The sequence below is a fragment of the Glycine max genome, chromosome 12 (assembly GCF_000004515.6).
Source record: "Glycine max cultivar Williams 82 chromosome 12, Glycine_max_v4.0, whole genome shotgun sequence".
Lineage (NCBI taxonomy): Eukaryota > Viridiplantae > Streptophyta > Magnoliopsida > Fabales > Fabaceae > Glycine > Glycine max.
Window position 1 is genome coordinate 24109008 of NC_038248.2, and position 10546 is coordinate 24119553.

The window sequence follows — 10546 nt, forward strand, 5'->3', positions numbered from 1 at the left end:
TATCCACATGCCACATCTTGTTGCCTATTGGATTTTGTTCATCAAGTCCTATTGATTTGATCACTTTATCTTATTTGATATACTCTGCATTGTTGTCAATCTTTTTGGCCTTATTAGAAGTAAAGATAGAGGGATCTATATTATGGTAAATATAGTGTTATCCCCTAGATCAAATATTAGAATGTGCACGTTTTGGCTTCTGTCAGTTTGGCATCAATCAGTTTTGACTATAGATCTAGTTGTCTAGCTACTATTAGTAGTTCTACATCATGCTATTTGCTTATAAAAAGTGAAACTTCTATAGGATTTTGTTTGGCTGTTTATTTGACATATGTCTGACCTGTTGTAATGCTGCTTGTGGAATCAGGTACAGGTAATGACTAAATATTTAGTGTAGGTGTGGCAGTTGTCAATGCTTCATTTCTTTACCACTTTCTGTACCAAAAAGGAAGTAAGCATGGTTTTTGAAAGGGTTCAGGAAGATTCTTGCATTCAACATGACCTGGGAACCCTCGATGTGATCACGTGCAATTTACCGTACTGAAAATTTTCAGCCTTGTATTACATATTGAATTTTGAAAGTGTTAGTGCTGGTCTTCGAGACCCAGTGAGTCTCCATGAAGGGAAGAGCTTTGAGAAGAAGGATAAGAGAGAGAAAGAGAGAAAAGGGATTAGAAAGAGTGTTTGCTATTGCTTGTGTTTATCAACGTGAGTTACATCCTTTATAGTTGGTTACAATGGCATTGTAACTACCCTAACGGTATCCTAACTGCTAGGTAGTTGTTCGTTGAAGCTTCATGCATGGCCTTAGGTCTGCAACACGTAATCCCTTAGTCGTGTGGGGATGTTAACTTGCCTCTTGGGCTTTGCTGATTGCAACCCTTCCCTGCTATCCTCACTACTGGGTGTATCATTCCCGCTGCCTTCGAAGAGCACCTTGTCCTCAAGGTGATGAAGGCTCTTAAGGTCATTCCAATCTTCCCACGAAGCTTCGTCGGGGTGTAGGTCTTTCCATTGTACCAACACCAGCTCCTTTGGGCCTGCTTCCGTCAGAACTGTCTTGTGGCCCAAAATGGCTAGTGGAACGAGGACTGGTTGGTTATCCACGGCCGAGGGTGGCAAGGGTGTAGCTTGTGTTGAAGCTAGAGGTCCTCTGAAGGGTTTTAAAAGGGAACAATGAAAGAATGGGTGTATGCGTGAATCTTCCGGTAGCGTGAGCTTGTATGCAACAGGACCCAATCTTTCCATTATCCAAAATGGTCCGAAAAAACATTTGGCGAGCTTCGAGTGAGAGGAACTTTTCACCGTTGTTTGCTTATATGGTCGTAGTTTAACTAAGGCCCAGTCTCCGATATTGAAGTTGTGATCTCGACGATGTTCATTTGCTACGTTCTTCATGCGTGCCTGAGCCTTTAGTAATTTTTGTTTAAGTAACGCGATGACTTCCTCTCTTTGACTGAGCCACTCGTCCACAGCTTCTATCTGCGCAGAACCTTCTACATAGCGAGGATAATTGGGAGGTTTTCGTCCAAAGGTGACTTCGAAGGGAGTCAACCCAGTGGTTGAGTGAACGGAGGTGTTGTACAACCACTCCGCCCACAGCAGGAAGCGTCCCCACGTCGAGGGTTTACGATGGACGAAAGCACGTAGATATTGATCCACCACGCGATTGGCTACCTCCGTCTAGCCATCTGTCTGAGGATGGTAGGCAGAGCTCATTCGGAGCTTGGTGCCGCTCAAGGAGAATAATGTTTGCCAGAATTTACTGGTGAAGAGTGGGTCCTTATCCGATACGATGCTCCTGGGTATTCCATGGATCTTTCCCACCATCTCCATGAAGAGCTGGGCATCTGCTTGTGCTGAGTGTTGCGTTGGCAACATGCCAAGGTGAATCCCTTTTGAGAATCGATCTACTACCACGAAGATGCAGGTGTGTCCTTTGTACGCCAGCAGCCCTACAATGAAATCCATTGATAGGTCTTCCCACAGCTGAGATGGTACCGGCAGAGGGCAGAGCAACCCTCTTGGCTTTGTAGTTTCGTATTTGACAAGTTGACAATCTGTGCATTCAGCAATGAATTTTCGTGTATCCGCGACCATGTTTTTCCACGTGAAGTTCTCCGATATGCGATTCAGGGTCTTCTTGAAACCCATGTGGCCTCCTGTGGGTGTCTGGTGAAACTCCGTCATTAAGGCTTTGATGAAGGAGCAGTTTTTGGGTAACCATATGCGACCACGGTGAAGGATGAAGTGGGACGTTGTCGTGTGCTCAGGGAAGTCAAATGGTGACGATCGTATCTGCTCTCGAAGGGAGATGAACTCTTCATGTGACTGAAGCTCCTTATATAAATCTTCTAGAAACAAGAAGTGGGGTGTTGATAGAATGAAGAAGGAGGTAGTAGGAGGTTCTGCAACTCTTGATAGGGCATCTGCGACTACATTAGTTCTTCCTGAACGATAACGTATAGAGTAATCGTACCCTAGCAATCTTGACAAGTAGCGATGTTGCTCAGGTGTTTGAACTGCTTGGGTCATCAATTCCTTCAAGCTTTGGTGATCTGTGAGAATTTCGAAATGGTGACCTAGGAGGTACTGTCGCCACTTCTTGATGGCGTTCGTGATTGCGGCAAGCTCGCGTACGTATGCCGACGATCGTGTAAGCTTAGGACAGAATTGTTTGCTGAAAAAGGCTATTGGGTGCCCCCCCTGCGATAATACCGCCCCCATGCCGGAGCCTAATGCATCCGTCTCGACGACGAATGGTTTAGAGAAGTCCGGTAACGCCAAGACCGGAGCATTCGTGACTGCGTTTTTAAGATTCTGGAAAGTTGCTGATGCTTTAGGTGACCACGTGAATCCTTCCTTTGTTAGAAGGCTCGAGAGAGGATCTGCCATAGCAGCATATCCCTTGATGAATCTGCGATAGAAGCCTATAAGTCCAAGGAATCCCCGGAGGCTGCGAGCAGTACGCGGCGGCGGCCATTGTTGAATTGCTTGTATCTTGTCTGGTACTGGCTGAACACCCTTCCCAGATACAATGTGACCCAAGTACTCTATTTGGCGTTGCGCAAATGAACATTTGGATAGCTTCAGGGTGAACTTACCCTTCATTAACACCCGAAAGGCTGTTTCCAAATGAAGCATGTGCTCACGTACAGATTGACTGTATATTAGAATGTCATCGAAGAAGAAAACAATATACTTGCGCAAGTATGGCTGAAATAAGCGATTCATGGTGGCTTGAAAGGATGAAGGGGTGTTGCAAAGCCCAAATGGCATCACACAAAACTCGTAATGGCCATTATGCATTCTGAATGCAGTTTTTGCGATATCCGTTTCCTTCATCAGGATTTGATGGCACGAAACTCGTAATGGCCATTATGCGTTCTGAATGCAGTTTTCATGATATCCGTTTCCTTCAACAGGATTTGATGGTAACCCTGCATTAAGTCTAATTTAGAAAACCAAGTTGCTCCTCCCAATTCATCTAATAGTTCGTCCACCGTCGGGATGGGAAAGCGGTCTCGAATTGTGATGGCATTAAGAGCTCTGTAATCTATGCAAAATCTCCATGTACCATCGCGCTTCTTAACAAGTAAAACTGGAGAAGAGAAAGGGCTCGAGCTGTGTTGGATATGTCCCTGGCTTAACATGGCTACTACCTGATTCTCAATTTCTTGTTTTTGTGAGTAGGGGTAACGGTATGGACGTGTGTTGAATTGGGTAACAGGTTGATTTTATGGTCAGTGGGTCTCGATGGGGGTAACGTGTTTGAAGGTTTAAAGAGTGGAGCACATTTAGTGAGGAGTTGATTAATTTCTGGGATTTGGCAAGGTGAAGGTGGAGTTGTAGTGTTGCTAGGTTCTAATTGGATATGGAAATAGGAGCTAGTGTTACCTGTATGTACAAGGCGACGCAACTGGGAGGGGGAGATCTGCTCCATGGTCTTATCACATTCTCTGGTGAGCTCGATCAGTTTTCCGACATAGATGAATTTCATCGTGAGGGACGTATAGTCTGTAAGCACGGGTCCTAACGACTTGAGCCACTGCACTCCAAGGACCACGTCCACGTCGCAGATTGGGAGAACGTGACAATCTACTGTGAATTCATGGTCTTGGATGTTTACTGGAACATCTCGGCAAAGCTGGTGACACTGCAATTCTTCTCCGTTTCCGAAAGTCACCTTGAGAGGAGAAGTATTATGAGGGGACAATCCTAGGGTGGTGAGCAAAGCTAGTTGGAGGAAGTTATGTGTACTTCCTCCATCAGTTAGTATGCGAACCTTATGGTTCCCAATGACTCCAATGACACGTAGCGTTTCAGGAGCCCCATGACCGGAAAGAGCAAGAAGACTAATCTAAGCTGGTGGTTCCTCGGCACCAGAAACTGCTGATACTTTTTCCTAACTTCCATCCTCGTCATCTGTAACAAACAGGAATAACGAAGGGGTACACTTGTGCCCCCGTGAGAACTTTTCATCACAATTAAAGCACAATCCTTTCTCACGACGGAGGGGCAATTCTGCCGGCGACAAGCATTTAAAAGGAATCGCAGAAGATGAGGGTTTAGTAGTTCCCTGAAGCAGCGAAGGTTCCAGAGACATGGCAGGCGATGAGGGTTGCGGGGGAGGAAGTTTCGCGATTCGCGTGTTCTGACGACACCCATCCATGAGTTTCTCCTCATGCAACCTTGCAAACAAGACCGATTGTGTCAAAGACTAGGGTTGCATTACCTGAACTTCCCTACGAATGGTCGGGCTGAGCCCTGAAACAAAGCAACTGAGTACAAACGGTGCCGGAAGTCCAATGACGCGGTTGGCCAAGGATTCAAACTCAGCGAGGTACTCCGCTACTGATGACTGCTATGTTAGCTTGCACAACATGCTAGTAGGGTCTTCGTATGTGGAAGAGGAGAATCGCGTGTGCAAGGCGTGGAGGAACGCCGGCCACGACGTCAGCTGTCCATTCCGGTACATCCATTGAAACCATGCTAACGCCTTCCCTCCATGTAGAACGAAGCAGTCGTGAGGCGTCGCGTGGTATTCAAAAAATTGCGAAATTTTGAATATCCACCCCGTTGGGTCCATCCCATTAAAGCGTGGAACCTCTAGCTTTAAACGGTGAATCGAACTCATGCTAGTCGCTGGTGTCACCGTGAACGCCGACGAGCGTCCCTGAGGCGTCTGAGAAGTTTCTAGCTGGGTCATTCTTTGGAGAAGCTCATCAAAACTAGAAGATATTGATGATGAAAGCTTTGCGAAGGCATCCTCCCATCGCTCTGTGTTAGTCTTTGAACGAGTTCCTTCCGCCATAGTCACAACAATGAAAGCACCAGTGTTAGTGCTGGTCTTCGAGACCCAGTGAGTCTCCACGAAGGGAAGAGCTTTGAGAAGAAGGATAAGAGAGAGAAAGAGAGAAAAGGGATTAGAAAGAGTGTTTGTTATTGCTTGTGTTTATCAACGTGAGTTACATCCTTTATAGTTGGTTACAATGGCATTGTAACTACCCTAACGGTATCCTAACTGCTAGGTAGTTGTTCGTTGAAGCTTCATGCATGGCCTTAGGTCTGCAACACGTAATCCCTTAGTCGTGTGGGGATGTTAACTTGCCTCTTGGGCTTTGCTGATTGCAACCCTTCCCTGCTATCCTCACTACTGGGTGTATCAGAAAGTATGTGTTACGGTATTATTTTTATCTTCATAGCTTTCATTCATTCACCATATAATCTTGTAGCCTTTCGGTCTAATCGCCAATGAATCACGTTGAAAGCAACCAATCATTGCAAAGCTATCTCTCATTTTTTATTTTGTGGTTCATACGACGTTGTTTTCTTTTTTTTTGTTAGTTTTTAGAATTGGGTATTTGAAATTTGGAATGTTGATACAGTAGGAACTCAGACAATTTTATAGGTATAACTATTCATTTTTCATATTTTCTGTGTAATGTGTAATAAGGTTTAAGGTCTCAAGCTTATGTGCTTTTTTCCTCCCAACAAAATAGGTTCCATATGAATACAGTCATAATAGAAAGGCTTAGCACTCGACCAGGGAAAAAAGCAAGACAAAAGTTAAACGAGATCAAGGTTTCTCTAAGGAATCGGCAATGCAAATTCCCTATTGTTAGGAAATATAAGGAGAAGGGAGAGAAAGAATTTTTTTTTTTTGTATAATAAGAAAAACACAAAAAAAATAGGAGAGAAAACTCCTAACATTTTGTATAGTAAGAATTTTTCATAATTGACTTGGACCATTATATCCCTCCTAACATGTTTATGCTGGGTTGGCGTGTAAAGGACCTTTTTAGTGATGTTGGCAATTGGAATTGGAATATACCGGCTATAATGGGGCCTAATTATAGTCTTACCCCCCCATGTGGTGTCTCCCCCTCTCCTTTGCATGGTGAGGACGTTACTGTGGCCTAATAAAGTTACTTAAAGGTTTTTATTCTCTTCAAGGATGTACATTGGGATCAAATTTGGAAGATTGATGGATTTGAGAGTGTTAGGCGTTTTAGCAGGTTAGATGAGAGGTAATGCATATTAATAAAAAGAAAAATGAAAACCATGATCAAAAGCCCATTATCGTGTGCACGAGTTTAACCTGACCTGACCAAATGTTTCATTTCCATTGACACTGTTGCAGCTTAAAGAAGTAACTACAAAGCACTCATGTAGAGGACTTCTACACTACTAAAAAAAAAGCTTTCTACATCACCCAATTAACATCGGTTATAGCTAAAATCGATGTTAACGAAAGCGCGGTGGCATTTTTGTAAATAAGTAGACTTAGTTAACATCGGTTTTTCCAAAACCGATGTTAACTATTCCATAGTAACATCGGTTATTTTAATAACCGATGTTACTATGGAGTAGTTAACATCGGTTTGGGAAAAACCGATGTTAGTATGCCTTTGTTAACATCGGTTTTTACAAAACCGATGTTATCGAGTCGATGTTAACATCGGTTTTATTATAACCGATGTTACGTAGTTGATGTTAACATCGGTTATTTTTAAAAAACCGATGTCGTTATCATTATATATTAAACTTCTGAAATTGCACAACCCGCGCGCTTGAACCCTATCGTTCTTCTTCTTTCTCCTTACGCTTGAACCCTATCGTTCTTCTTCTTTCTCCTTGTGTCAAAGTTGCCTGCGCTTCCGTCACTGCAACCACATTGTGGAGATCATGTTTGTGGAGATCGTCTTATCCATTGAGGTACGTCCTTTCGTTTTAACATTAGGCGTTCGTCGTTTTAACATTAGGCGTTCGTCGTTTTAACATTTACTCACTTTCGCAGGTCGAAGAAAAGTAGGAAAGGAAAGAGTCCCGGAAAGGGTACTCCCAGGGCGTGTTTCTCCTTCTGCCTGAGTTCGTGTTTGTCGCAAACTGGGCTGTGCTTCCGTCACTACAACCACATTGTCAAGTTCGCGTTTGTGGAGTTTGTGTCTGCGCTTCCATCGAAGGTATGTCTCTGTTGTATGTTAATGATGAAAATCCATTGTTCAATGGTCTGTCTCTGTTGTGATGTTTCGAAACCCTAGTTAGGAACAAAGGGTTAATCGTAACTGAATCTGTAGTGATTTAGGACCATATGTAACTGCCTTAAGCAGTTATTGCAAAATAAATTATGGAGTAACAGCAGGGGGGTTAGGCAGTTTTTAGTTGGTTTTCAGGAAGGGAGAGACGAGGCTGTCAAATTTGCATAGAGGGTTTCAGGGACAAAGCTTTGATTTACACAGAGGGTTTCAGGGACAAAGCTTTGATTTACATATTGAATTTCATCCAAATTTTTGACAAGTCATTGTTACTTCCATCAATATTGATATTGTATCATGCTTAATTATATGCATTTGCTTATTCTGATCATTGGGTGTTGTGTGATTATTTCTTCCATGCAGGTACATGATTCCTATTTGTTGTGAGAGTGAAATGATGGGCAGCAGCACCAACTGAGGTGAGTGTATATTTCCTTTTTTTTTGTCTTTATCTTTGTTAGTTTGTTATATATTTTTTATTTTATATGTTTGAGTTTTAGATGTGTAAAAAATAGAAATAGAAAGGTTTGCTATCATTCTTTGAATGCCATCATCTACCTTTAATGATTCACATCTAAATTGGTCCCTGTTTAATTAAATTAATTAGTTATTGCTTTAGTTTGATTGGATAGAAGTATGATATGTTTTTTTTTGGAAGGCAAATTATATATATGTATTAATATAGTCAAAAACAGTACAAGAGGTACTGGAAAAAGATGTTACAAAGCACCTCTAGTGCTGCCCTCCAAAAACCCAAGCTAACCCAACTAGAAGGCTAACTCACTCGGATTAACCAAAGGAATCTGAGATATTAGAAGACCATTGGTTAAAACTAGTGTTAAAGCCTTTTTCTCTAGCTTTTAACCAAGACCAAGCTAAGAACAAAGCATCTTCCATGACTTTAGATGAGTGAAATGGTTTTTCATGGAAAATGAGGAGATTCCTATGCTGCCATATGGTATTGGTTAGAGCAACCCACCATCCACACCATGAACTATGGTTTATGTGTGCTCCAAATCCATCACAGAATTGTAGAAAATGATCCACTGGAGAAGTTGGGAGAGGTCCCTGAGCCTGTACCCATGTCATCGACTCCCACCACAGGCCTACTATCCTCTTACAGTTAAAAAATAGATGGCCCACCTCCTCCTGTTCTAGGCCACAGAGGGGACAAACAGTGTCTTGGATGATCACATTTCCTCTTATGAGATTAGCTCTAGTAGGGAGCCTATCTTTAAGAAGCCTCCAAGTGAAAACTGCAGCTTTTGGGGGAATTTTCAATTTCCATAGTAATGTTGAGGATCTCAGTTCAGAGGCTGGAGTAGAGGGGGTTATCATTAATTTGTAGGCTGACTTTGTGGAATAAACACCACTAGGATCAACTTTCCAAGTCATGATGTCCTTAACATGCCTCTGAATATGTATAGAGCTGATTTCTTCCATAAAATTGACAGCTAGATCACTTTCATGATCAAACAGATTCCTCCTCCATTTCAAGTCCCATCTCCAGTTATCTTGAGAGAAATTTCTCATCATTGAAATAAGGTCGGGTTGCTGTCTATTAATGAGAAACTACTGATTGTATTTCTGTTGAAGAGTAGGACCTTCCCCTAACCACTTATCTTTCCAAAAGCTGACTTTATCCCCACACCCAACCTTCCAGCTCATGCATTGTTGAAAAATGCTTTGATCAGACTGGTGATAAAGCTTTCTTAGGTCCCTCCACCAGTATGAATGCCCCCCTTGAACACGAGCTGACTGAAAATCAGACCAGCCTCCATACTTGGAATTGATAATCCTGGCCCAAGGTTGTTGCAGATCAGAAGCTAAGACCCATATCCACTTTCCCAACAAAGCTATATTAAATTTAGAGATATCTTTAATCCCTAGACCCCCCTCAGACTTGGGCAGGCATACAGTCTCCCATTTTACCCAAGAAATTTTCCTATGGTCTTGGTCCCCCCCCCCCCCCCCCATAGAAAGTTCCTTTGCAAGGCTACCAGTTTATTTACTACCCTTTGTGGAATCTTGAAGAAGGATAATAAATAAATTGGTACAGCATTGAGAATAGAATTGATTAGAGTTATCTTTCCTCCCATTGATATGTTTTTCTGGGCCCACTTAGATAGTTTAGACTCACATTTTTTTATTAAAGGCTCCCACACAACACTGCTGGAAGGTTTAGCCCCAATTGGAATACCCAAGTAGGTGAATGGGGTTTCCAATTGTCTACAATTCAGGGTTTGAGCTGCTTCATTGGTCCAAGTAACAACACCCCCTATAACACCAAACTGACTCTTAGCATAGTTAATCTTCAAGCCCGAGACCATTTCATAACCTCTTAGCATGGCCTTGAACACCAAGACATTGTCCCATGTAGCCTCACCCACAAAAACAGTATCATCTGCATACTGTAGAATGTTTGTGGGTTCATTTTTCATTCCAACCCTGTAGCTACTATAAAAATTCTTCCGGACTGCTTCCCTCATTAGGTCTGTGATGCCTTCCCCAACTATGTTAAAGAGTCAATGTATGATATGTATTCTTAAAAAATTGTCCATGAGCTATTTGATAGAATGACTGAAAAAGGCTTTAAATACACTCTCAGTATAATGTCTTTTGAGAGTCAATGTATCACCATGAAGTGAGAGTCATATTGTTGATAAAAGGCTTTAAATACACTGTGGCTAATTTCTGTATGGTTTTTTTTAGGGCTATCATTTATTACTGCTAATTGGCATTGCTGTGGAAGCGCTTTGATTATATCTTTGAAGCCTCAAAGTTAGGTATTTATATCTTTGATTCGAAAACTAATTTGAAATTGTTGTTGTATGCATTACTGATATATTTGTAACTTATGCTATGGCTGTCTACATGATCTTTCTTTCATTGGATTGATATGTTCATGCCTCTCTACATGACCTTTCTTTCATTGGACTGATATCTTTGAAGTATTTACTGTGATTTAAACTCTCAGAACCATTTCATTGTTAGTGTTGAATGTTTTT

At 42.1% G+C, this 10546-nt stretch overlaps 2 protein-coding genes across 2 annotated transcripts; both read right to left on the bottom strand.

Moving 5' to 3' along the window:
• Positions 1–8327: 8327 nt before the first annotated feature.
• On the bottom strand, positions 8328–9071 carry LOC121173161 (uncharacterized). The gene has a single exon (XM_041007229.1). The coding sequence runs from the start codon at positions 9069–9071 to the stop codon at positions 8328–8330; it is 744 nt and encodes a 247-aa protein (XP_040863163.1).
• A 471-nt stretch (positions 9072–9542) lies between these two features.
• Positions 9543–10027, bottom strand: LOC121173162 (uncharacterized). Its single transcript, XM_041007231.1, has 2 exons — positions 9679–10027; positions 9543–9565 (listed from the first exon to the last, which is right to left on the bottom strand). The coding sequence occupies exons 1-2, from the start codon at positions 10025–10027 to the stop codon at positions 9543–9545; spliced, it is 372 nt and encodes a 123-aa protein (XP_040863165.1).
• Between the last annotated feature and the right edge of the window lie 519 nt (positions 10028–10546).